The sequence below is a fragment of the Sorex araneus genome, chromosome 5 (genome assembly GCF_027595985.1).
Source record: "Sorex araneus isolate mSorAra2 chromosome 5, mSorAra2.pri, whole genome shotgun sequence".
Taxonomy (NCBI): Eukaryota; Metazoa; Chordata; class Mammalia; order Eulipotyphla; family Soricidae; genus Sorex; species Sorex araneus.
In genome coordinates this window covers 139,078,562-139,106,183 of record NC_073306.1, presented here as the reverse complement: position 1 = coordinate 139,106,183, position 27,622 = coordinate 139,078,562, and the positions used below count along the sequence as shown (strand labels likewise).

General features: G+C 39.2%; 1 protein-coding gene across 1 annotated transcript in view; it reads left to right on the top strand.

Annotated features, from left to right (window-relative positions):
- SYCP2 (synaptonemal complex protein 2) overlaps positions 1-27,622 on the top strand; it is a 69,777-nt gene that overhangs the window by 16,478 nt on the left and 25,677 nt on the right. The window contains exons 8-25 of the mRNA XM_055137430.1: positions 1,467-1,552; positions 4,913-4,998; positions 5,432-5,466; positions 6,518-6,660; positions 6,744-6,796; positions 8,696-8,741; positions 9,526-9,618; positions 11,555-11,615; positions 13,320-13,468; positions 14,581-14,655; positions 15,080-15,223; positions 19,164-19,263; positions 21,104-21,258; positions 22,944-23,013; positions 23,766-23,823; positions 24,407-24,442; positions 25,003-25,130; positions 25,253-25,566. Of these exons, the coding sequence (XP_054993405.1) occupies positions 1,467-1,552; positions 4,913-4,998; positions 5,432-5,466; positions 6,518-6,660; positions 6,744-6,796; positions 8,696-8,741; positions 9,526-9,618; positions 11,555-11,615; positions 13,320-13,468; positions 14,581-14,655; positions 15,080-15,223; positions 19,164-19,263; positions 21,104-21,258; positions 22,944-23,013; positions 23,766-23,823; positions 24,407-24,442; positions 25,003-25,130; positions 25,253-25,566 (1,832 nt within the window). The remainder of the gene's footprint in view (positions 1-1,466; positions 1,553-4,912; positions 4,999-5,431; positions 5,467-6,517; positions 6,661-6,743; positions 6,797-8,695; positions 8,742-9,525; positions 9,619-11,554; positions 11,616-13,319; positions 13,469-14,580; positions 14,656-15,079; positions 15,224-19,163; positions 19,264-21,103; positions 21,259-22,943; positions 23,014-23,765; positions 23,824-24,406; positions 24,443-25,002; positions 25,131-25,252; positions 25,567-27,622) is intronic.

Genomic DNA, 27,622 nt, shown 5'->3' with positions numbered 1-27,622 from the left:
ATGAGTGAGATGGCCACAGTGACAGTGCTGCAGGTAGGGTTCTTGCCTTGCACACGGTTGACCCAGGTTTGATCCCTGACACCACATATGATCCCCTGCCCCCTCCATCTCCCCCCATCCACCCCCCACACACAAACACCCAGGAGTGATCCCTGAGCTCAGAGCTAGAAGCCCCAAGCACTGCAGATGTGGCCCAAACACCACCCCCAAAACTTCAAGATGAAAAACATGATAGATTCAGATACTTCTACCAAGTTCTTACCAGTGAATTAATGCTGCTATACAAAAGTGGGCAGTGCTGTAGAGTTAGTTCGTGAGCTAGTTCTAATTCTCCTGATATAATGGGGAAAATGTTCTGCAAATAAACTGAGAACATGTTCCTATTCATCCTCTCACTTGTCCTTAGCAGTAATACCCAATTTATTCCATCTCTCTGCCTGTCGAGGAAGAATTCTGTAGGATAATTGAGGCTGATGAATTATTTATAAATAAGTTATAAAAAGTATTTTCAGCCTCAATGCCAAAGAGCACGAAATTTAGTCTAGGTTTGCTACTTACTAGCTAAATGACTCTCCAAAACCACTAACAATTCAAGATCAGGACTACATGGTTTGACCTTAATTTTTGGTAAAGGGATAACTCTTTAACTCTCTTCTGTTTTAGGCACATAAAGAAGTAGTATTTTTGGATTAAGTAAATACATAAGGTTAAAAAAATGGAAAGTTTCATATTGAGTTTTGGTCTCATTAATTTAGTCATACCGCAAAAATTCAATAATGACTATTAACACCTTTCACTCCATGAATATATAAATGACTGATTTATTTCTAAAAAATTAATTCTATCTAAAAAGATTCAACAATAATATATTCTGAGGAATTTTTATGTAGGTTATTTTATAATGCGAATTTTAACAATAATACAGTGCTGCAACAGAAAATGGGTATACAACTTTCAAAAAAAAAGTGAAAACTCGGGGCTGGAGAGATAGCACAGCGGGTAGGGCGTTTGCCTTGCACGCAGCCGACCCAGGTTCAAATCCCAGCATCCCATATGGTCCCCTGAGCATGGCCAGGGGTGGTTCCTGAGTGCAGAGCCAGGAGTAACGCCTGTGCATCGCCAGGTGTGACCCAAAAAGCAAAAAAAAAAAAAAAAAAGTGAAAACTCAATTAGGTACAAAGATGATTTTTCAATTTGTGTAATCACTGATTCTTTGGGACTGTTTTCACCCCTAAAAACTTTAAAGCAGAGTGTTAAGAGCAGAGAAATCAATAAAGGGTTAGTATTAGTTACTACTTAAACTTGCAATTGATGTTATAAAACTTCTTGACTTTGAAGGTCAGTGGACTTTGGACTGACTCTTCAGATAGGCTGTGAAGTCATCCTTCCTATGAATTCACATGAAAAATAATTGCCATTTCAGTAATTTGAAATACATATATTAATAATTTAATGCTTTTATTCAGGTAAAAAACAAGTAGTAGAAAGCTTCATACCTCGAATATGTGCCCTGATTATTGACTCAAGAGTTAATATTTGTATTCAACAGGAGGTAAAGTAATTTATTAAATTCTCTGTTAAAACCTAAAACTTAAGAATATTTGGTAACTGGATTGCAAGTCTTCAAATAGAATATTTTATTGTGGCACTAAATTATCTTTTTAGGGGGCTTACACCAGTTTGGTGACTGGGGTTCACTCCTGCTTGAGAGACCATGCCTCGTTGGAAACTAGGAGTGCAGGAAATTGAATCTGGGGATCCCCCATGTAAAGTGTGTACTCCAGGCTTTGAGCCTTCCTTCAGGGCTTACTCCTGTCTTTGCTGTCAGAAATTACTCCTGGTGGTACTCCAGGGACCATATGGGATGCTTGGGATTGAACCCAGGTTAGCCTCATACAAGGCAAATGCCCTACTTGCTGTACTACCGCTTTGGCCCATCTTTTTCACCATTTTAAAGTATGGTTTAGTTGGGCTTTTTGTTGATTCTTGAGCCACACCCTGCAGTGCTCAGTGCTTACTCCTGTCTCTGTGTTCAGGGATCACTCCTAGCAGGACTTGAGGTACCATATGGGGTATCAGAGATTAAACCCAGGTTGGATGCATGCAAGGGAAATGCCCTACTCACTGTAATATCACTACGGCCCCTGAGTTTTTGGTGGTTTTTTTGTGTTTGGTGCCAGGGATTAAATGCAGGGCCTCATACATGCAAGGTAAATGCTGTACAGCTAAACTGTGTATCTTCTGCATTTTTTCCTCCTCTAACTTGCAATGCTGACATAATTAGTCTAGCAGCTAAAACAGTATTCTTCAGTCCTTTTTGTTTTATTGAATCACTGGTGAGATACATAGTTACAAAGTTGTTCATGATTGTGTTTCAGTCATACAATGTTCCAACATAGCTCGCTGTTTCTTCCTTTAAAGCCAGTATTTAGTCTCGTTGATCTATTGAGATGACAAGGCAGTGGTGAAGTTTCCAACTGTTGTTATGCTGCTACCAGTGTCTTCCTTGACATCTGTTAGCAGTTGTTTTAAGTATTTTGCTGGTCCCTCTTTGGGTGTGTGTATATTTAGGAGCATAATTTTTTCTTGATGTGCTTGTCCCTTGATTATTAGGAAATGGTCTTTGCTGTGCCTTCTAACCTTTTCCAGCCTGAAATCTGTCGTTGGATACTAGTATGGCCACCCACACCTTTTTGAAAGAGTTATTTGCTTGAAAAATGTCAAAAATAGCCTTTGACTTTGTGTTTTCTCTGAGTATTCATTCAAATGTGTTTTTTTGTACGCAGCAGAATGTTGGATTCAGTTTTTTAAAATCAGTTTTGCCAGTCTGTGTCTTAATTGGTGCAGTTAGACCATTAACATTGAGAGAGATTATTGTTGTGTTTTGTGCCATCTTTCTGTAGTAGTTTGTTGCATTTGTGGGGTTTGTCTTACCTTGCAGTAGCTCCTTCAGTCCTTTCAATATTGGTTTTGAGTTTATGAAGTTTCTGAGCTGTTGTTTATCCATGAAGCTGTGTATAATTCCTTCAGTTCTGAAAGAGAGTCTAGCCAGGTAGAGTATTCTTGGTGAGACCTTATTAAGTTCTTTTTTAAACTATATCCCACCATTGACCACGGGCCTGGAGGGTTTCATTTGATAGGTCTGCTGTAAATCTCAGGGACGCTCCTTTGTATATAATTTCCTTCTTTGATCTTGCTGCTTTTGGCAGTGTACCTGTGGTATTTGTTGTTCTGATTAGGATATGTCTTAGAGTCTTTTTATTAGGGTCTCATTTAACTGGTACCCTTCAGCCTTCATGGATCTGGAAGCCTGAGTTCTCCAGCTCTGGGGACTTTTCAGCAATGATATCTTTAGCTGTTACTACATCACTTGGGTTGCCTCCCTGTTCCTCTGGGACTCAAATGATTCTTATGTTGTTCCGCTAAAATTCATCTTATAGTTTTGTCCACTCTTGAGCTATTTTGAGGTCTTTCCACATCTTAGGTTGTTTCCTGGAGGTTTTTTGCAGCTCATCTTCAAGCTCACTGATTGCCTTCGGCTGTTGTTACTCTGCTGTTGGTCACCATTGAGTTTTTAATTTCATATACCAAATTTTTTCATTAATGATATTCTGTTTATAGTTTTCTTATTGCTGCTCTCATTTCCTTCTGTATTTTATTGGATGCCCGTTCCACTGTTTCCTCTCAGATCCTGCTATATCTTTCTGGATGTCCATTCCACTGTCCCTGTGAGCTCATTAGACATCCTCACCATTTCATCTCTGAATTCTTTATCAGAGAGATTATATATGTGGGTATTCCTTGTCAACAGGCTCCTGTCTTCATTCTCTCCTCATGGTGGGGTTCTGCACTGTTTGACCAAGGTGCCGTGGCAGTCTGGAGGTGGCGATCTCTTCCTTCCCCTTCAGGGATGTTCCCTTTATTTTTGATGTACCTGTGTAACTGTGGCTCTTCTTGCACTGACTCAGGAAATGTGTTCTTTGGCCTGAGCTTACTGATACCTGATTGGAGTAGGGGGTCGTGGGTGACTGGCCTAATGGGTCGGGGTAGCCAGGGTGCCCTGGTGAGAATTCAGTGTAGGAGACCAAGCAGTGGGTCTTATGGGCCACAGAGGGGGTTTACAACTGGTGCCCACCTGCTGGGAAAACCACACCTACCACTGGCCTGACCCGTGGCAGAGCACTAGCAGAGTTCCGTGAGGGTTCAACACCCGCCTCCCGCAGTTGTCCTGCTCTTGTTAGCAGGAAGCAGGAGAGTGCCCACTGAACGTTGGCGAGAACGTTGGCGTCCACACTCCCCTTGCTGCCCTTCGATCTTTTGACACCTGTTGGGCGTACTGGTTCAGACTATCAGTTATAAACAACCTGGCACATCAGTGGTGTGAGCCTTTCTTATTACACTTGTGGATGGCCACTGGTCTACGAACTGGTGTTTGAATAACGTGTGTTACAGAATGATTTACTGAAAACTCAGCCATCTTGGGTTTCATCTACATATGAATCGTGTGAAAATACATTGCAGCATGATTATTCGGATTCTCGTTATTTAAATGCTAAAAGAAATTTGCATTAGTATATATCCTATATATATATATATATATATATGAGTATACATATGTGTAGCGACAAAAGCCCACTAATAAGGTACTGTTTTTGCTTTGCTCATGCTTTATAGCATCAACAACATGTTACATTATAAAGTATACAGATTTTATGTACAGAAATCATAGTATATTCTACTTTTTGATATCTGGGGTGTTTTTCTTATACATTCTATATACTTATACTATTCATCCATCATTTTCCATTATGTGTGAAAGTGCTAATTAAGAAAATAATAAGCTTCTACATTTATACTTCTAAATATTTATACTTAATGTTCCACTGAATATATTTATCATTTTCTTTTCCAGACTCTGAAGAAAATGAATGCTATGCTTGATAAAATGCCTCAAGATGCCAGAAAAATACTCTTTAGTCAAGAAATGTTAATTCTCATGTAATAATATATACTATTTTGTTTCAAGTGGTTTAAGTAATGTTTGTTTTTTTTTGCTTTAGCTTTTTGGGTCACACCGGTGATGCACAGGGGTTACTCCTGACCCATGCACTCAGGAATTTCTCCTGGCGGTGCTTGGGGGATCATATGGGATTCTGGGAATCGAACCCCGGTCTGGCCTCATGCAAGGCAAATGCCTTCCCCTCTGTGCTATTGCTCCAGCCCCTAAAGAACATTTTATAGTCAATTAGACAACCATGAGTTGCATTAATAATTAATACTGATAAACTACTGTAGATTTTTAATATATATTTTCTGGTAAAATCTGTGATATTAGCTAATTGGAATTTTACTGGATTTTCCCCCCCAGAATTAGAGGATTTATATTTGATGGATAATAGTTTAGTATATAATCTATTATTTTGATTCTTAGGCGTAGTTTGGGAGAAAGGATTTTGGATGCTGGAGGTAAGTATATCTTTTCAAACTGTTCATGTTGAAAAGTATCCCAAGTTTAATAATATGATATAATATCTCTAGTGAGAATAATAGAAACATTGTGGTAGACTGAGATTCTGTGAGTGAATTATAAACTATAGTCAAATGGTGTTTTTGTTTTATGGAGCTACACTCCAGAGGAACTCAGTGGTTACTCCTGATTATATGTTCAGGATTTACTCCTTCTGGTACTGTGGGGCCCATGTCATTCTGGGGTTGAACCTGAGGATCCTGCGTGTAAAGCGTGCACTCTGACCCCTTAGAGATTTCTTCTGACCTAGCAATTTTTACTTAAATAAGTGAAAAATGAGATATACAAGTAGCATATACAAAAATGTGACAGTGAGAGATGTTAATTTGGTCCTCATGGCAGATCTATCAGCATAAAAAATAACTTTTAAGTAAAGATCTTCATTAATTTTGCAAAGAGAAATTCTTTATTTTGTGTGGTTTAGTATGCGTGGGGTTGCTTTTAGAGAATATGTTTTAAATAATACTTAATCGTATTAAAAATCCCAAATATTTTCTCCTAATCTTTGATGTAATGATTTAAAGAGACAAAACCACTATTTACAAAAACACTTAGCTTACTGTGTTTCTAAAACACACACAGTGATATAAATCAGTATTATCTCAAAAAAATTTGATAAAAGTAACTGAATAGTAGAAATAAAATACATGAGTCTAACTGTAAACATACTAAAACCAGAAAACGAACATTCTTTGGTTTATAGACTGTACTATGGGTTACTTTGCTATTTCCCATGCAAATCATGGATAGCAGAGTCTTTGGCTGCTTAAAATATTTTTTCAATATCATTTTCACATTTGTAGGAAACTTCTTTTGCTGGGAACTATAATGACATATTTCTAATCTAGATCATGAAAATGGCATCGGATGAGTAAATTACACTAATAATTCGCTGATTTATCTTGCTTTTTCAAAATACTTTATAAAATATACTATTTTATGAACTTTATTTCCATAATTAAAATAACACACCAACAATTTTTTTTAAAGATTATGATTTCCAAGTTGGTATCGTGGAGGCTTTATGTAGAATGACCACAGAAAAGCAGAGACAGGAGCTGGCATGTCACTGGTTTTCAATGGATTTTATTGCTAAGGCATTTAAAGGAATTAAAGACTCAGAATTTGAAACAGTAAGTAGTTTAAGAAATAACAAGTTCGAAACAAAAATTTTAAATTATTGTGCTTCCTAAATACCTTTTTTTTTTTTAATTAGGATTGCAGGATATTTCTCAACCTTGTAAATGGCATTCTTGGAGACAAGAGAAGGTAAACTTGATGCAGTATACAACTATTTGCTAATAAAGCAATAGAGTTCAACACAATGATGGTTGGAAGGGATCACTCTGGGTGGGAGACGTGTGCTGAGAGTGGGTAAAGGGCCAAACACAATGGCCTCTTGATATCTGTATTGCAAACCCTAATTCCCAAAAGTAGAGAGAGACATAAAGAAAAATGCCTGCCACAGAGGCAGGCTGACCGGGTGGGGGGTGGGGCGAGGCGGGTGGGAGGGATACTGGGGATATTGGTGGTGGGAAGTATACACTGGTGGAGGGACGGGTGTTGGAACATTGTATGACTGAAACTGCATCATGACAGCTTTGTAACTCTATCTCACTGTGGTTCAATTATAAAAAAAGAGAGAGGGGGAGAGAGGGAGAAAGAGAGGGGAAGAGAGAGAGAGAGCGTGAGAGAGTGAGCATTCAAGAGGGAACGCACCATGTTGACCAAAAATGAACTTTATGGGCATAGGCCAAAGAGATAATTCAGATGCTAGCGTACATACAAACTCTATGTTTGGTCCTCCGCACTGCATGACCCTAGAAGCACGCTGGGTGTGGCCCTGGTGGTCCCAAACGCTGCTGATCCTAGCAGCCCCTTATCTCCAGGCCTGCACTGTCAGTTGCCTGACACAGCCCTTGGCTCCAAGCACTGCTGGGGAGCCCAGCCCCTCCCCAAATGAAGCTAGGAATTTGAGGGTAAAATGTGGATGAATAGTTAAAGCAGTATCTTAATGGAACATCATTTACTAAATTATGTTAGCAGGTAAAATAATCCTCTGGTGTTTGCACATTTCTCTGGAGGAAAATTACATTTCTCATAATATTACTAATTGTGCATACATGACAATAAATTTAGTACTAGAATAATAAATTCAGGTTAAATAATTAAAATTATTTAATCTAGATTCAGGGATTGGAGTGATAGTGCAGCGAGAAGGGTGTTTGCCTTGCACACAGCTGACCAGGTTTGATCCCTGGCATCCCATATGGTCCCTGAGCACCTCCAGGAGTAAGCCCTGAGCACTGCCAGGTATTACCCCAAAGTGAAATAAACAAGAACTAGGTACAAATCTTAACTGAATCTCTACTTCCTTTATCCAAATACTAAGATGAAAATATATAGATAGCAGCTGTGAGATGTCACCTTTTATGATCATCATGCTAAATGAATATCCTTTGAGGCTGTTTCACCTCAGAAATGGGTGTGGAAGAGTGCTAATTATTGTCACTTTTGATAAAGTCAGAATATAGTATTTCAGTACAGTATCTGCCTCCTTATCCATGTCCCAGACATGTTGGATGAATGGATTCACGTTTACTTGTTCAGGAAATGAAAGATGGGGTGTGTGTTGAATGTCACACAACTTAGGGATTTAAATCAAAGATTCCTCTCTTTCCGCTCAAAATTGGGCAAATTATTTAACCTGGTTCCCATCTTCTTGGCTGTAAAATAACACTAGCAACACCTGTCTCATATTTGTTGTGAAAATTAGATGGGACAGTTCAATGCTAAGTGTCAGTAATAATATCTAAAAGGTCACTTGGTGAACTCAGTCATTTTAGAGAACTATCTTTGGGGGAGGAAGGCATTATTTTGGGTCCCACACGGCAGTGCTCAGGGCTTATTGCTGGAGGTGCTTAGGAGACCATCTGTGCTGCTTGGGACGTAATTCAGTGGTCAGGCATTTGCCTTGTATGTTTTAGAGTCCTGGGTTTGATCCCTGGAACTGCAGGGAAAAATAACTACTAAGTGAGATATAATTTTATTTGAATTAGACTCACTACTGGATTTTCTTTCTACTATAGGTTTGATTTCTGTGGCTAGTTAAGATTATGCTTCAAAGACTTAGAAATTTTTTTTTAACTGAAACTACTTTTATTTCAGGGTCTTTACATTTCCTTGTATAGCAACATTTCTTGATAAATATGAGGTAAGTTTTAAGTTTCTCTTAGATATTACTAGATTATTTTTGATTCAGAAATCAGGAAAATTTTATACTTAAAATTGGTAGGAACATTAAAAATAATAAAACTAGATGACAGATATAACTGTTCTAGTGTTTTCTATCTACATGAGATTATGAAATAGCATATTTGTAGTCAAGGGTAACAAATCTAAAGCATGTACTTATTCAACTTTTCTTGTTTCCTTGAATTTTCAATTTATGATTCATAAGGACATCCAAACCAATATTTTAGACCTATCTTAACACTTGGACTATGTAATTTCTTAAAGGTACCTAATGTGTATGTAAAATATTAAAGTAGCATTTTTTTTTGGAGGGGGGGAGTCACACCTGGCGATGCACAGGGGTTACTCCTGGCTCTGACTCAGGAATTAACCCCTGGCGGTACTCAGGGGACCATATGGAATGCCGGGAATCGAACCCGGGTCGACCGCGTGCAAGGCAAACGCCCTACCCACTGTGCTATTGCTCCAGCCCCCTAAAGTAGCATTTTTGATTGTTTCTAAATCAGTTTCTAAATCAGTTAATTTAAAGAACTTGTCTGTTCTTTCTTACCTCCCAATTTTGGAGGGAAAATGGGAGACTTGGGGTCACACCAAGTGGTTCTCAGGGGCTACTTCTGGCTCTGTGCTTGGGGGTGCTCCTGGTTATGCACAGGGGACCATGTGGTGTCTGGGATTGGGCGGGGCCAGCTATGTTCAAGGTAGGCACTGCCTGCCTGCACCTCATTTTATGTTTACTTTTTCAGCTGAAAATGCCATCAGATGAAAAACTAGAGGAATTTTGGATAGATTTCAATCTTGGAAGCCAAACTCTCTCATTCTATATTGCTGGAGATGATGTAAGCTTTGCTCCCTCTATATCACGTGTTAATTTACTTAAGGCGTGTGAATTCATTTTTCTATATATTTTAGTAGATTTCAATACTAGGTCTAGTAGCTTAGATAACCTGTTCAGTGAGTGAGTCAGACACTAGGAGCAGGCAGGACCCTTGCAGACAAGTGTGATGCTGGACGCCACTGTGTGGTCTCAGCACTGCCTGCAGCAGGCTGCTGGTGACCCATCGCCCCCTCAGAGAAAAGAAATGAAAAGGATTTCTGAAGCACTGGTGCAGCGTAGAAACAAATGCCCTTTCAGCATGAGTTTTTTTGTTTTGTTTTTTTTTTAACATAAGCTTATCAGAAATAATTGCATGTCAATGACAGATAAAATTTAACATTCACATGAACAAAGTAAATTAATTCTAGAAAAGATACCAAGTTGGGCCAGAGAGATAGGACAGCCCTTGCATTCGGTTGATCCAGGTCCAAGTCCTGGCATCCCCAGTGACCCCCCAGCACGGCCAGGAGTTGCCCTGAGTGCAGAGCCAGGAGTAAGCCCTGAGAACTGCCAGGTGCGGACATCCTCCCCCCCAAAAAAAAAGAAAAAAGAGAACAAGTCAAAAGTCTCTCAGTTAAACTGACATTAGCAGGTTTTTGTAAAATCTGAGCATAAGAAGAGATTAATTCTTAGCAATAGGATATAGTAGTAATAACATTAGGAGATGAATTGTCTTTCTCAGCTATACTTTAGGTATGTGTTTTTTGACATTGTGCCAAAACTGAGTAAGAAGTGATTTGTTTGAGTAGCTGGCAATACTATAATGAAGATTTCATCTTTTTAAAATCTATCCATCTATTCTAAAATCCTCCTTTTTTATTCAGGTAAAGGCTCTGTAGATGAATATCATACAAATGTCTCATGGTTTTCACATATCTTTATTTCTTTTTATGTTAGCATTATCTGCTTGATAGAGATAATGCTTAAAGTTGAGTGTTCAGGTACCAGACCTCTGTCTTAGTGGCACTGAGAGCTTTTCTTAGTATATTTATTTTTGCAAGGTTTGAAGGAGAATTCTTCAGGAACTAGACTTTCACTTTGGTAAAAAAGATAGAATAGGGATGATGAATTTTCTGCCCTCACTTAGCTTTATCTAATGGAAAATTCAGGCAAGAAAGAAATAATTATAGTAGTATACATGATGGTAATAAATATTATACACGTGCCATATTCCAGATCCTGGCCTCGATGCTGGGAGATTGTTCTTCACCAACACTTACTTAGAATTCTCTCTCCTCTGTGTATTTTTTTGTGAGCCACCTCCCAAGTGGTGTGTGGTGTCAGAGGCCCAGGGGTCCCTCTTCACTGGCTGAATGGACACAGGCTCAAAGCGAAGGCCTGAAGATGTGGTGCTGTGCCTTTTACTCTAAATTTTTGTATATGAATTTAGTATTTAGTTATACATATTTTTATTGATAATACTTGTGATTAATGAATGGGACTGAGAATTGAATATGATTTTCATAAAACAGTTCAAAGGAAGAAATAACAGGATTTGGTGACATTTTTACAAGTATCTCTAATATTAATACATATTCTTTTGGGGGTCAAGAATGAAATTAATATTTAAAATTTTTTTCTTTTGGGGTCACACCCAGCGATGCTCAGGGGTTACTCCTGGCTCATGCACTCAGGAATTACTCCTGGCGGTGCTTGGGGGACCCTATGGGATGCTGGAAGTCGAACCCGGGTTGACCGCGTATAAGGCAAATGCTCTACCTGCTGTGCTATCACTCGAGCCCCAAGAATGAAATTAATATTAACACTATAATTAATAATAATATTAACACTGTTATTTCTTTTGAAGATTGAACACAGATTAAATGTGACAAGCATTTACAGAAGGTTTAAAATGAATAAATTATTTATGGTCAAACCTTTTTGGTTTTAAATTTAAGGATCATCAGTGGGAGGCAGTGACTGTCCCTGAGGAAAAAGTTCAAATATACACCATTGAAGGTACAGATTTTGTGGGTTTTTTATATATAATCTCTCTTCTCCTCCTCCTCCTCTTCCTCCTCTCTCTCCTCTCTGCCCATAATTTCCCTTTGCAGTTCTTTTTTTAAAATTAATTAATTAATTTATTTTTATTAGTGAACCACCGTGAGGTACAGTTAGGAACTTATGAACTTTCATGTTTGCATTTGGTTTACATCCCTCCACCAGTGCCCATTCTCCCCCACCAATATTCCTAGTATTCCTCCCACCACCCCCACCTTAACCCCCACCACCCCACCCTGCCTCTGTGCCAGGGCGTTCCCTTTTGTTCTCTCTCCTGTTGGGTGTTGTAGTTTGCAACAGAGGTATTGAGTAGCCATCATGTTCGGTCAGTTCTGATGACCAGAGCGTACACACAATTGGCCACAGTGCTTGCACACTTTGTTCTGGAGTAGGATGGTCAGAAGTGGTAGCTTGAACACAGGCTGCTGTGAGTATTTGCTGACACACTCACCGATCAGCAAAATTCCTACTCTGGTAAAAATCTGTTAGTAGGATGACCCGGGACTGAAAGATCATCCTACAGCAGTGTTCATGGGAAGTGGTTAGAAAGTGCCATCCAGCTGAAACTTCGGTAAACTCCATATTACCATTCCCTTCCTTTTCCTTTCCCCTTCTCCCTTTCCCGTCTTCCCTTTGCCATTTCCCCTTCCTTTCCCCTTCCCTTTCTTCTTTTCTTCTCCCCCGCCCCTTCCCTTTTGGCACAGAGGCTCCTATGCGCAAGACCTCTGCACCTTTATCCCTGTGCTGTCTTATGCCCATGTACTCATTCTTAGTAGCATCAGAGAAGATCCAGGGGGTGTATCAAGACACAAGCTATGATAGCAGATAAGATACTGTTTGTCTTAAAAATCCTCGGAAGAATCAGAAATTTTATAGCCCTTAGAAACATCCTTGAATGTAGGTCATGGAGTGACCAGAAGAACTTGCCTGAATACAGAGACAAATGGTGCATGGCTTCTCCTGCAGGACATTTCTTGCTGCCCAAGCCACACTAGGGCCAGGTCTGGAGACTTCCCATCCGCATCAGGGACCCCGCAGAGGCGGCTCAGGGTGTCAAGACAGGAACTAGGGGTAGGGGAAAGGGAGTGAATACCTCTTTTAAACTAGAAAGTGCAGTAATTTTTTTCACTGGTTTAATGAATTCATTGAGTATAAGGATATGTTCACCTTACCTCATCTTTTCCTAGCACTCAAAGTTTCTAGCAAATGCTGTTTACCATCAATATATTTGTATCAATTGAGGGTTTAATAGAAATGTTTTGCATGTATGTTCATGTCTGGAAATATATGTGGAGTTAAAGTGATTTTTCCTCAAGTTGAGAAAATAGTTTTCTCAGGTTATTTTAGGAATATTTATTAATAAACCTTTAGTGTTTAGAATGTGTGTGAGGATTTAGATCATTAGTTATTGGATTTCCCTGTAATTTATGCAACAAAGAGCGAAAACTGAAAGGTAAATTAACTTATTCTGTTTATGCAGGTAGTTAGCATCAAATTATTAATCTAAATAGTTAAATCTTAGAAGTTAATTCTGTTTCAATATGCTGCATGCTTTTATGCTACATTTTGATATACTGCATGCTCTTCTCATTTATAGTAAAACAGTAGATCAGTATTATAGAAATGAATATAAGCTAATCATTGTGATTTGTTTGTGTATAGTGAAAGACTCGAAGAAACTGCTGACTATAAGCCTGAAAAATATAGTAAAAATTGGTAAAAGAGAAGGAAAACAATTGCTTTTGTATTTTGATGTGTCATTAGAAATCATTAGTGTGACGCAAAAAATTTTTGGTGCCAATAAATATAGGGTAAGTTTTAAAAATATTAAAATATTTTGTAATTCTGGAAACTTTTAGTGACTTGGGAGTAGTTTTAAAAAAATTCTTAAAGTTTCGTATCAGTTTTTAGTTATTCACATTGTATTATGGAAAGGCCATAAGATTATTAGCCATACTATTTGAGATACTGATTATCAGAACTCAAAATGTATGGTAAATTTCCTCAGGTATTTTAAAGACACAGAGTTCTAAGGTACTAAATATTATGTAAATTATGGGATAGTGGCAATAATAAATGGCTGGCCAAGGAATAAAGTTCAGACATTAAGGAAAGAGTGTTCAGTAAGAGTACAGTTTGAGGGCTGGAGAGAGCCCGGTGGGTAAGGCGCTTGCCTTAGATCAACCCAGGTTCCATCCCCAACACACCAAATGGTCCCTGAGCCTGCCAGGAGTGATCCCTGAGCACTGCTGGGTGTGACCCCAAAAAACAAACAAAATTGGAAAAAAAGGCTGTGAGAAAGAGGGCTGAAGTTCAGGTTGATATTTAGATCATCTGTAGTCAAGATGACAGTTCAAGCTATGGGGAAGGACTGTGTTGACAAATGTGGACAGTGTGTATTCAGGCTGTCCTGACCCAGAAGTCCCAGGCCAACTGGCTTTAAAAAAGCAGACATTGATTCTCACCGGGCAGGCAGCTGGCAAGTCTATGGTTCCGGTGCCAGCCGACTTGGAGTCTGGGTGGGCCCATTGCTGGCTTGTAGGGGCCTCTTTGAACTCAGTCCTGACATGGTAGAGGGGCCAGGGAGCCCTTTCGGGTTTCTTTTGGAAGGGCACTAATATCAGTCCGGAGGACTTTGCTTCTGAGGCCCCACCTCCTAAGAGGAATTAGGTGCCAGCATAAGAAAAAATTTTTGGAGGCGGGAGGGGAGAGAAAGGGAACATTCCATTTTACAAGTGCAGTAGATTCATGTTAAAACCTTCAGTGCTATGTTTGTGAGGGACCTGCCCAATTGGCAAATTAAGAAAGCTTTGGCTATTGGGGAGTTACAGAAGTTTTGGGCAATTTTGGAAGGAAACAAGAAACAATTGCAGTAAAATGGGGAAGAAAATGATATCATGTTCAATTTATTTACCTTTTTTAGGAATTTAGCAGAAAACAAAGCATTTCCGTGGCTAAAACATCTGTACATATAATTTTTGATGAAGGTGGATCACAGGTGAGTCTAAATTATTATTTTATCATGAGACTACTCCTAATAATGGCAGTGATGAAGTTGATGTTGGAGGGTAAGTGCCTACAAAAATCCAAATACAGAGTATGCTCCAATAAAATATATGAGTTCTAAACATGTTATTAATAATTTTAGCAGAGAAGTAGCTGTTAATCAACATCAGTTTTAATAAGTTTAAAATTAAAAGTATATATCTTTCCACTTGTGCTAAAACTTAGTTTAGGCTATTCACATTCGAAAATATGGGTGCTTTATATTCAGTCCCTTGGTAGGGTGAAAAATTATGATAGAACATGGATATAAGATGGAAGGACTTGACCTTCTTAAGTGTAAGATGAATGGGAGCTTCTTGGAAAGTGACTCTTTTGAGAACTTTTTCTGATTTACTCTTCTCTACTTTCTCCTACAGATTCTAGTGCCAGAAAGTCAAAATTCTTCAGCTGAAGTACTCTCTAGTTTGAAAGAGAAATCTGACTCCCTAAAGGGAATTGCTGAGCTTCCGCAACATACCAAAAATATTAATCAAGGGGACAGAAAAAATAATCAGCCTGAGGTAAAACTGGTGTCAAATAGACATTTATAAAGCAACATGGATTGAATAATGACCATAGATCATTATGTAACGAAGCATCTAGCATTTATATACTGATTGCTATCACCTGTGACATTTTAGGTATTTTCCCTGTCTTCTACAAATATAAACGAAAGATAGTGTTTTAGCAAATTGTGTTTATAGATTGGTATTAGGTATGAAGACGAGGATTCTGAACACTTGCAAACTCCAAATTAGAACCAAGGAGGAAAGTAGCTGCCGTTTTGAACATTTAACCTTGCTGTTCTGTCTTTGTATTTGCCTATAAGGTAGAATGCAAGTTTACATTTTTTTTCTGTTCACATGAGGAAAGAAAACAAATATTAGCTTTTTGTCTTCCTCCAGATTCTCTTTAAGATGCTCCTCTAGGTCGTGTCCAGTAAACCATCTCTCTGCCATCTCCTTGACTTGCTCTGACATTTGGTATTCCAAGTAGCTCTCTCTTCATGTCCTCCCCTTGGTTTCTCTCTCAGCATTTTAATTTTTGTTCTACTTCTAGTACTAATCAAAGATCCTTTCTCCACCTCCAGAAAGTGTATTTGCTCTAACAGTTTAATACCATCTACATCTTTCTGAGAATACATCCTTTAAAATGTACCTGTTTCAAAGTTTGGAAGTTATATCTGTTTACCCTTCTCATACTTCCTTTTGTACTTCTCCAAGTTCTTCCCTGGTCTCAAATCTCTTACATCCTTGAATAATGCTCTTGTTACTTTTCTTTTTTTTTTTTTTTTAATTTAAGTTTTATTGAATCACCATGTGGAGGGTTACATAGTTCTCAGGATTATGTCAGTTATACAATACTCAAACACCTTTCCCTTCACCAGTGCCCATATTCCATCACCAACCACCCCAGTATACCTCCCGCCCCCTCCCACCCCCTCCCGCCCCCCCAGTCCCCACCCTTGTAAGTGATAAGTTTCACTTCGTTTACGCTTTATCTTGATTACATTCCATGTTTTAACACATAACTCACTATTGTTGCTGGGGTTTCCCCAAAAAAAGAAAAAGACAGTCCTACTGCCAAGGAAGCATTTGATAGTTCTCCATTGCTGAGAATGTAGAGATATTAAGTCCCGCTGTTTGTTACATAACTTTTCTTTTTTCCCCCCCCCCTCGTCCCGCGCCACCGAGTTCATGCCTATTTAGTAATCGCCACGCTGCCTGACAAAGGGAAAAAAACCGAAAAAGATGGTTATTTCCCGTCATCAGCCGGCGTGGGGCTCTGGCTTAGTTGATAGTCTAGTAGAATGACTGCAAGCAGTTTCTGGAACCAAAAGTAGTGCGCTGGTATCGGCTCCGGCTTGAGTTTCCACCAGCGTCCCACTGTTCCATGTACATAATTTTTTCCCTTATATTCCATTCCCACGCCACCAGGTCTGTGTTTGCTTAATGGACATCATACTATGGTTAACGCCACACCACGTTTTTTCCCAGGAAAGAAGGATATTTCTTCTCAGCCGGCATGGGGATATGGCTTAGTTCAGTCTAGAGAGATGGCTACCACTTTGATTGCCTTCAATATTTCAGCAAAAGACTTACTATTCTTGTTAGGATCTCCCCCCAAAGTCTGATTCGTTAAAAAGGAACCATTTCATATTGCTGATGATTAGATGATATTAGGTCGGTTTTGGGTTTCTGTATAAAGTCCAGGGAAAGTACAGCCAGAAATAACATCACTACAAACTTTTACCCTTTTATGGTGCTCATAAGATGGAGAAACCTAGAGAGAGCTGGCTCGGTGTCTCCATTTTGTGCTCAAAAAGCGGTGGAACCTGTGCTGTGCTCAGGAGGAAGGGGTTGAGAGAGAGAGGTTAAAAAAATAGAGGAATACCCGGCTTCCACTGTCGCAGCCCTGCCTAAGGTCTCAGTTCACATTCTGGAATTATTTCAGTGGGCTGCTGGAGTCCAAGGGCGCTCTTTTGGGCTCTTCTATCATGCTCGAGCGGCAGCCGCACCAAAAGGTCTTGTTACTTTTCTGACGATATTCTGGATTTTCTGCCTCTTTTCCCCCAATTCTGTAAAGATGCCATGGTTGTTCTTTCAGGTCTTTCTCACATTCTCTCTTCCTTATTTCCTCTGCGTTTGGTCATTTCAATCACTTACGTTAAGTGAGTGATTAGTAAGCTTCTGACTTTGTTTATTGTGGTCTGCCAGTCTCTCTGAATACCAGTTGCGTCAGCATTCTTCTGCTTAGAGCTTGTGATCTCGGTTTATCTCACTGAATCTAAACTTTGGCTCAAGGGACTGGAGGGATGGTACAGTGGATAGGATGGTACAGTGTTACACTTGGTTTGCACTCTGAGGACCTGAGTTCAATTCCTGACACTCTGTAGGGTCCCTGAGCCCCATCAGGAGTGTTCTCTGAGTGTAGAGCCAGGAGTAAGCCCTGAGCACAGTCAGGTGTGGCCCCAGAACAAACAAGAATGAACTTTGACTCAGTTCTGCAACACTCCATAGTTTGGTTTTACTCTGTTGAAGTGTCACACATATTAAGAAGATTAGTTGTTTTACTTTCTTTTCACGTCATGTTCATTCTTCCTTCTACCTACATAAACATTCCTTTTACCCTTTCATCTCCTCTAAAGGATTCTCATATTTGCAAGACATGGTTCACTTCTACTTTTCATAGAGCTTCTTATAATTGTTTTTGCTAATTTGCTTTTGATGGCAAACTTTCAAGCTCTCCCATATATTATTGCAAAGCAGTGTCTCTTATTTTTACCTTTTATGTTTTCTGTTAAATTTTAAATGTCATCATTCTTCTTCAACAGATCACAGATTCTGTCTCTTATCATAATCATTACTTGAGTACTTATAAAATGCAAATTGTTAGACCCCCCCTTAAATCAATTAAATTATAAACTCTGGGACAGCTCTCAGCATACTGAAGTCTGCCACTCGAGCTTTCACTGAGCAGAGCCATTGCTTTCACAGTAGTCTGCTGCCCCCGTTGGAGCTTATTTTCTGGCTTATCTTAAATTCACTTTTCTACAATGTGTCCAGATCTTTCTTCCATACCTTGTACGTGTATCTCCAAAATAACATCCATATTGTTTCCTTCATGGCAGGTGTTTTGTTTTTAAACACATCCCATATGTCTCTTCACAACTTGTCATCCTCTGATTCATTTATGTGGTACCTCTATCTCTTCTCCACTGCACCCCCTGCCTCTGCCTCGAAGCTGTTGTTGCCCCCAGTCTTTCAGAAGGTCAAGAATGCACACACACCTCTATCAGAACTGCTAGTCTGTGCCACCAACTCAGGGTTCCTATGGCTACTGATTACTCCAAAAGTGGGATATCTTCATAGAGTATTAATGCAATTTTTTAAAAAGTGGTTTTTGAAGAATGCTCACTGCTCTGAAAACATACATAGATTTGTACCTAAATTCTTATACCTAAATTCATCCACATGAAATAGAAGTTTTGAGTCATTGGTTAAGCAGATAAATTCAGTACCAATAAAATCAGCTAAGAAAGATGATACTATAATGCCATAATCCTGGATATTCTGTAAGTTTTCTTTGAAAACATCTTTTACATACTTTGGCTACATATTCAGTAACAAACATTAGCATAAAGACCTTCAAGTCAACCTAAAGCACAAACGTTTCTGTATATTATGTTTGTGGTAGCACTGCACTGTAGCACTGTCGTCCTGTTGTTCATCAATTTGCTCTAGCGGGCACCAGTAACATCTCCATTGTAGACTTATTACTATTTTTGGCATATCAAATACTCCATGGGTAGCTTGCCAGGCTCTGCTGTGCGAGTGGGACGCTCTCGGTAACTTGCCGGGCTCTCTGAGAGGAGTGGAGGAAAGTTTATGCATAAAATTAAAGGATATTTAATTCCAAAAGGGAATATTTGCTTACTCTGGGTGTTTCTCATGGTTTAAGATTATCACACCTAGCAAAAGGAAAATGTCTGAAGCATCGATGATTGTTCCTGGTTCAGATAGATACACCGTGAGAAGTCCAATACTTCTAATCAACACGTGTAAGTTTTACCTTATAGCCTTAAAATATTTCATTTTTTCTTTTATTTGGGACAGGTAGGGAACATAACTTCCAAACATTACTCGAGGCACCCAGAAACCACTCCTGGTTACTTGGGCAGCTGGGCCAGAGGGTATAATGCTTAGCTCCATGACGCTCCGTGACCAGGGCCACACACAGTGCTACTGGGGACTTGCAGTTCTGGGGATCAGTTTGAGGGATCATGTACTAAAGGCTTTTCCCCCTCACCCCTGAGATATCTTCCCAGTCCGTTAAAATATTACAGGACATATTTGTGTGTATATACAGATAGTGGTTTGGGGCCACACCCAGCGGTGCTCGGGACTTCCCCTGGCCCTGTGTGTACAGTCACTCCTGGCAGCCACTAGACCACATGGGCTGCCAGAGATTCAACCCAGGTCAGCATGTACAAGGCGAGCCCCCTAACCTCTGAGCTATCACTCCAGCCCCTATAGTAAGTATATTTTTAAAGTGTGCATAAAAAAAAATAATAATGTGAGGGCCAAACCCACAACAGTTTTTTTAACATGTGCTTTAAAATATATGACTCGGGAACCATGGTCAGTGAGTGCTTGAGCCCAGCAACAGGGCCGTCACCAGCACTGCAGGACAAATGCCTGACCCGGTGAGCCACACCACACGCCCTGAGGGACAGGAGTTCTCCAAGGATATTCTGGTTTGGCTTTTTCTTTTTTTCTTTATGGGTCACACCTGGTGATGCAAAGGGGCTACTCCTGGCTCTGCACTCAGGAATCACCCCTGGCGGTGCTCAGAGGACCATATGGGATGCTGGGAATCGAACCCGGGTCAGCCGTGTGCAAGGCAAATGCCCTACCCGCTGTACTATTGCCCCAGCCCCAGGGCTTTCTTTTTTTTTTTGTTTTGTTTTGTCCAAGGATATTCTGAGCATAATTTACTGAGAGGATAAAATTGGGATATAAAAGTTGATCAAATATGAGCCCCAAATTTCTTATGATTAGATGAAAACCATAATCTGTCCACATAAATGTTCAAAATAATGATATCTGATTTTAATAACATTGCCATTTCATCGGAGGTGGTGTAATTCAGTGGTTAGAATATTTAATTAAGCTGCTTAGACTTGTTCCCCATTCCCAGGAATGTTCCTTGTGGAGATTTTCCTCCAGCTATGTTTAGAATCAGTGTTCTTTCTATGAAGTGGGACTAAAGTATTTATACTTTATAGCATAAAGTAACAGTAATTCAACAATAAATCTTGTGAAACAGGTAGTGATTAGGATCTTGAAAGAACTAAGTAAAAATGAAATTAAATACTGTATATGAGGTGCTACAAATGAAGTATTAATGTTTATGACCATTTAGTATCCTATTGTTCCAAAAATCCCATTGTTTCTTTGTCATCTTAATACCTGATAATTTCCTCAGTCCAGGTTCAGTTTTCTTATCACCTTCCCTCCCAATATTTTCCTTTATTTCTTTTCCTTTTGTTTTGGGTCACACTCTGGATACTTTGGGGCTATGTACAGCTTTATGTTTGGTTTGCCGGGTTCCTTCTCGGCAGTATTCTGGAGATAATGTGCTGGGTAATAATTTTGTAGGATTTCCACCGCAAAACATGGTACTCAGCCCTTGGAGTCATCTCCCCACTTCATGTTGTATTACTTATCTTGGGAGCGAGCAGTCATTTCTACAGAGACATTAAACCAGAAACCAGGGAACCACTTTAGAATACCTTTTTTTTTTTTAATCACCTTCTTCATCTGAAAAGTGCTTCAGTAATGGCAATGTATAATTTAAAAAACACTACACATTTATCACTGTTTTGTTATCTCTTTTAGCAGTAGCAAGGAAAAAAAGTAAATCGCCACTGCCAGTGATGAGATCTGTAGAAAACCCTGGTGTCTCTAAAACGTTGAAAAAGAAAGTAGATAATGCTGTGTCAATGAAATCCAGATCATCTGAAGGAAGGAAAAGAGGCAGTCGTACAGACAAAGTAACTTTGCTTTAAAATCATGATTTAAAATACTTTTTTAATCAAATGATAGAACTACCAAGCTAGCTTCTTTTGCAAGCTGTGAATGTGTCACTTTATTTAAACCATGTTTGTTTTTTTTTAAGCTACAATATACTTTCCTTGAAAATAAGGTCCTTCTGGTGTAGGACTTGTTTACTGTGCTAACAAATTTTAGTACTTTCCATTCAGTGTGATTCTGAGTTATATATTTGGTAGTAGAGAAATTAACTCACCATAATCCTTATTACACAAATTGGTATCTTCTGATGGGAATGTACTGGCTAAGAAACGAAAGCTACATATGGACCTTAAGATCTCCAAGTCCAGCGTGGGAGTTAGACAAGCTGGTGATAAGATTGTTCAAGTGTTCTCAGATACGCAAACATGGTGCAGTCAGATTAGTGAGGGGAGAGATCCCTACCCGAAAGCTGGAGGGGAAAGGGTGTAGCAGGAATACTCTCGGTGGAGATGGAGGACAAGTGGACTTTTGAGGGATCAACGAAGATGAGTAAACTGAACATTGAAGTGAAAGACATTCATTCTAGGAGAGGTGAAAGGCAGAACGGGGTTGGGCAAGAGGAGTGATTTCTTGGAGAAATGGGAGGTACTGTAGATGAGGCACCCAGAAAGCTCTGCTTTCTCCGAAATGTGAGAATCATGAGTTTCCCATGGTGATATATTGAAGTAAAGATTTGGAGTTGCCATCCAGAGGTCTTGAAGAGGGCAAAGTACAAGTTAGGAACTTACGTAGGTACAATTGAAATGTAATCTATGAATTCTGCCAAGGCATCCAGAACAAAAATATGTGGGTTTTTTTTCAAATGAAAATTAGCAGTCTTAGTTTTACAATAAAAATTAATAGATGGTAGCTTTTAAATTTTAAATGACAAGATTGTACAGATTTGAAGGAAAATACAGACATTGTTGAACTTGTCCATCTGAGAGTGTCCGTATAGGGTTGATATTGCTCAGGTGTGTGCTGTGGCCTCTAAGTATGATGACAAGCATTCGAGACTCTGGTGGCTTACGGCAAGGACCCTTTTGTGATGACTAGACACAGACCCGCTCATTAGTAAACCACCTACCTCCCAGTGAGGAGAACTGCTGGCTGGCGAGCAAGGAAGACAGCAGAGGGGGCAGAATGTCTTAGAGTAGAAGGTAGAGATTTTCTGATATTAAAGGTAGTTTTTGGTTTATCTGTGTTAAGTATGTTTGGCCGTACAAAGAGGGAAGCTTGTTTCAGGAAAATTGACTATGAAGTGACCAAAACTTTTGTCATTTATTATTTAATAATTCCTAACACTCTATATGAGTGAACAGGTAGAATTAGCTGCATTCTGTGAGCAATAGCAGGAGATGTACAATTGATGTAATACGAGAGTGAGATAAAACTGAAAGCTGAATTCTTCTTCCAGTTAGGGATAATACCTGAAATAGTGTGGAATCCTTTGCCTTCTTAACAAGTCTCATTTTCTTGTGTTTTCGGATAGGCGGTATTCTAGAATGGGCGTAACTTTTATGAAACAGATTGAAATACTGTGCAGCTGTTAGTATCAAGGCATATTTATTTTAGAAGTTTTAAGCTTTAGTATTTTGATTTAAAAAGCTGCTTTTATATAATGCTTCAGTTTAAGTTTGTATTTACATATCTCTTGTGTTTATAGCACGTAAAACCTGCTCAAATTGCTGAAAAACGAACCAAAAAGGAGACTGAATTTCCAAACCAAAATTCCAGTAAGCACTTTATTTGATTTATATCATTTAAAAATACATGTATGTGAGTGTGGATACATTATTTACCTACACTAACTTTAATTTTTAAAAAAGTAACAATTTTAGGGACAGGCTGAGGGGCAGGAGGGGGACACTGGGGAAGGGATGGGTGCTCGAATATTATGGGACTGAAACCCAGTCATGAACAAGTTTGTAACTTTGTATCTCACGGAGATTCAGTAGGCTTTTTAAAAACAACAAAAAGGTAATCTATAACTAATGTATTGGACTTTGTGCAAAGAATTTAGAGTTTATAATAAAATATAGTCCCTTTGGTTTTCAAAACGTTTGGATATGACAATGGAAATATGCAATCAATCTCTTCATCCCAGTATTTGAACCTAGACCAAATTCTATACCAGTTTCCTGGCAGCTTACTCTGTCATCTCTGTGAGAAGATGAAAATAATGTAATTTGGGGGCGTCAGAGCAATAGTACAGCAGGTAAGGCTTCGCCTTGCTCATGGCCAACTCGGGTTTGATCCTTGGCACCCGATGTGGTCCCCTCAGCCTGCCAGGAGTGATTCCTGAGTTCAGAGCCTTACTTCCTGAGGAGTAAGCCCTGAGCACCACTGGGTGTGGATCAAAGAAACAAAACAAAAAGAACCAACCAATCTCCAAGGAAAAACCAACCCACCAATCTCCAAGGAAACAAAGAGATGCTTCAAGGAAGAGGGGGGAAAAAAGAAAACAACACCATTTTTATTTACTTAGGAGAACTCCATGATACTGCTTCTGATCCACAGACAGTGGTGAAAATAGGCAACACCACGTAAGTATGAGAAAACATATCAAATCATTTAAGGTAAATATTACTTTTATATGAATGGATTTAAAAGAAAATATATTTATGTTCTTAGAACTTAATGTTTATAACACTAATCCTATCTCAAATATCATTATTATGATAATGATAGCACAGTGGGGAATAGCATATATTCTTTTCTGTATCAGCCAGTGGAGCTCTTTTCACACTGAGTATTAAATGATATTTCTATTTACTTTTGAAGGGGACCACAGCTGGTAGTGCTCAGAGCTTACTCCTGACTCTGTACTCAGGGTTCACTCTGGGTGGGGGTCAAGGGACTATGTGGGATGCTGGAGACCCCACCCAGGTGAGCAGCCTGTGAGGCGAGTGCCCTACCTTTCTTTTCCAGGTTATCAGGTGTGTTGAGCAGCTGTGGAAATAAAATGAATTCCAGATGTGCTCTGGCCCCATGAATGAGATTTTAATAATGTATGAATATCAAGAAGTTTAACCTCGTTTAAATGTGCATTAGTACTGCTAAGATATGTAAGGTATATTTAGTAGATATGAACATTGTAGCCAGTAATGGAACTTATTTTTGTTGCAGTGCAGTGGATGGAACCCCTGTCCTCACACACGCAAGGCAAGTTTCTCCCCCTGAACTGCCTCCCTGGCTGCAACAGGGGGCATTTTCATACTGACCGTGCCCCTGCTCCCTCCCTCTGTAGGTCTTATTGTGTTGTAGAGGGGTCTCACCACTGCTTAGCAGGTCACATTGCTTTAGTTGTGGAACTTACACATGTTCCCCAGGGTGCACTTTGCTTTCGTTGTAGTGATCACCAGAGGTTGCTGCTCTGGGTGCTGTACTAACATAACACATTGGCCGTGGTGCAGTTAGGAATCGCTCGCATGCTGGGTTCGCAGGTAGCCTGCACTCTGCAAGGGCAGGGGCAGGGGCTGACTCGGGCCTCATGGTGGCAGACAGGCACTTTAGTCATGGAGCCATATCCAGGTTCCTGTAGTCTTATCTAATCTGACACATTATCAAATTTTAATTTTTACCAAAATTTATGGCCATATTTTCATGTTTGACTGGTAAAAAATTACTATCAATAAATATCAACAAAATAAAAGTCAAGAGTTTATGTCAGAGTCATAGGTTAATGTTTTATAATATACTGAGCAGTTGGTTTCCTTTTCTAGGTTATCAGGTGTGTTGAACAGCTGTGGAAATAAAATGAATTCCAGATGTGCATGTTGGACACCCGTAACGAATATTAATCTGTGTCAGAAACAAATAAGCGTTTCATCAGGACACAATTACAACCAAGGTGAAACAAAATTCACTCTAGATAATCTAGTTCAGAGAAATACTCGCTTCCTGAAATGTCTATTTTTTATTTTAACATATTTCCAGTTCACTAATTAACAAAGACCAATTCTTTCCAACTAGAAATTGTTCTTAGCAAAGAACTTCCTAAAGAAAAATCATCCTCTTCAATATCTAATGATAATTCTGAAGAGACAGGAAGAACACCAGAGAAGAAAGAAATAATGAAGCGCAGCAAAAGAGATACAGCAGAAGTTTGGAAAAGAAACTGTCAGCAAGGGATAAACCATTCCAAGCATTTAGAACATAAAAAGTTTGAGAATACCAATCAGAGTGACTGGCATATTGAATCAGAAACTACCTTTAAGTCAGTTCACTTAAATAAAACCGTTGAAGAGTCTCTGATCTATAGGAAGAAATATATAGTGTCAAAAGACGTAAGTACTGATGTTGTGAGAAAAACCCTTCTAGAAGTGCAGATAGTCATAGTAGACAATCAAGGAAAGGCTTGACATCTGAACTCAGTTCCTGGGTTTTGAAAGGAGTAAGGAGGGCAAGTTCACTAAGTGTGTTTTGTTCCTGCATACTGTGCTGCTAGTGAGCATGAGAAAGTAGCACACGCCTGGTAGATGCTGCAAAGTTAGAATTCGCCGATCATTGCTTGTTATCTCAAGCTTGCACTTGGAGCATGAAGGCGCCTCCTGCCCTCCCCAGTTTCCCTCCTTGCCCTAACATCATTCTTGAAAAGGCTGTCTTTTCTCTGCCACATTGTCTGTTTGTCAAAGGCTAGGGGACTGTACTTATTTGTGTTTACTTAGTTCTGTCTATGTTTTTGTCTTTATTTCCGGGGTGTTTCTCCTTGTTTTTCTTCCACTGCTCTATGTGCCTGTTCTTTCACCAGTGCCACATTGTCAGCCTGACTTTTTAAGGGAATCTTAAAATACGGGTGCCAGACCTGAACATTTTTTTCACAGATATTTTGTTCTTCCATGTAAACTTTATTTATTTATTTATTATTTATTTATTTTTTTTTGGGTCACAGCTGGCAATGCACAGGGGTAACTCCTGGCTCTGCACTCAGGAATCACCCCTGGCGGTGCTCAGGGGACCATATGGGATGCTGGGATTAGAACCCGGGTCGGCCGCGTGCAAGGCAAACGCCCTACCCGCTGTGCTATCGCTCCAGCCCTTCCATGTAAACTTTAAAATTATATTTTGATATCTACAAATAGCTTGTAAGGATTTTTCACTTGGATTACATTCAATCTATTAATCAGCTTGCATAGAACTGACATCTTGAATGAATTGAGCTTCATATCAGCAATCTCTGTTTAGTCTATCTTTTTATCAGACCTTCATTTTCCTCATGTAGATTATATGTGTTTTGCTATATTTATTATTAATCAAGCATTTTATTTGGAGGGATGCTTGTATAAGTGAATAGAATGTCAAAATAGTTTCTTATTATCAAACCTGTATTCTTCAACTCTAATCACTTTTTAGTCTCAGGAATACTTTTTGTTGATTCTTTGACATTTTATACAAAATACGATTGTGAACAAAAACAATTTTGTCAGCCTATATATTGCCATTTAATTTTTTTTGTCTTATCGCATTGGTAGGACTTCTGATATGATACTGAGTAGGAGTAGGGAGAATAGACACTTCCTTGTTTCTGACCTTAGTGCGAAAATATTTACTTTCCATTAAGAATAACATTAGTTGTAAGTTTATGCACATATTCTTTACCAAATTGAGGATATGTCCTTTTATTGACAATTTTATGACAGTTATTCTAATAACATTAGATTTTTCCAAATCCTTTTTGTGTATCTACTGATGGTAATACTTGGGGTTTTTTCTTCCATTACCCGGTTGATGTGAGTAGCACTGTGTCACTGTCATCCTGTTGTTCATTGATTTCCTTGAGCGGGCACCAGTAACATCTCCACTGTGAGACTTGTTACTGTTTTTGGCATATCGAATACGCCACGGGGAGCTTGCCAGGCTCTGTTGTGCAGACGGGATATTCTCAGTACCTTGCCAGTCTCTCCGAGAGGGACGGAGAAATAGAACCCGGGTTGGCCGCATGCAAGGCAAACACCCTACCTGCTGTGCTGTCGCTCCCGTCCTTATGTGAGCACAATTTTCAAATGTTACAGACCTAGAAAAATTCTTGATTCTGGTGCAAAAATTCTTTTTGTAAGTGATAAGATTCAATTTTGTAGTCTTTCTTGAGGACTTTTACATTTAGAACCATGAGAGATATTGGTATCTATTTTTTCCTTTTCTAAAAAAAAAAGACTTTGATTTTGATATTTTGGTATTAGGATGAAATTGAGCTCATAGAATAAGGTAGGGACGTATTGTCTTTGTCTTCTGGAAAATAGTGTGATTCTACCTCAAATATTTACTAGAACTCACTGGTGAATCTGCCAGAACTGATGTTTTTGTTTGTTTGTTTTGAGTTGTATTTGTATTTGGGAGTGCAGG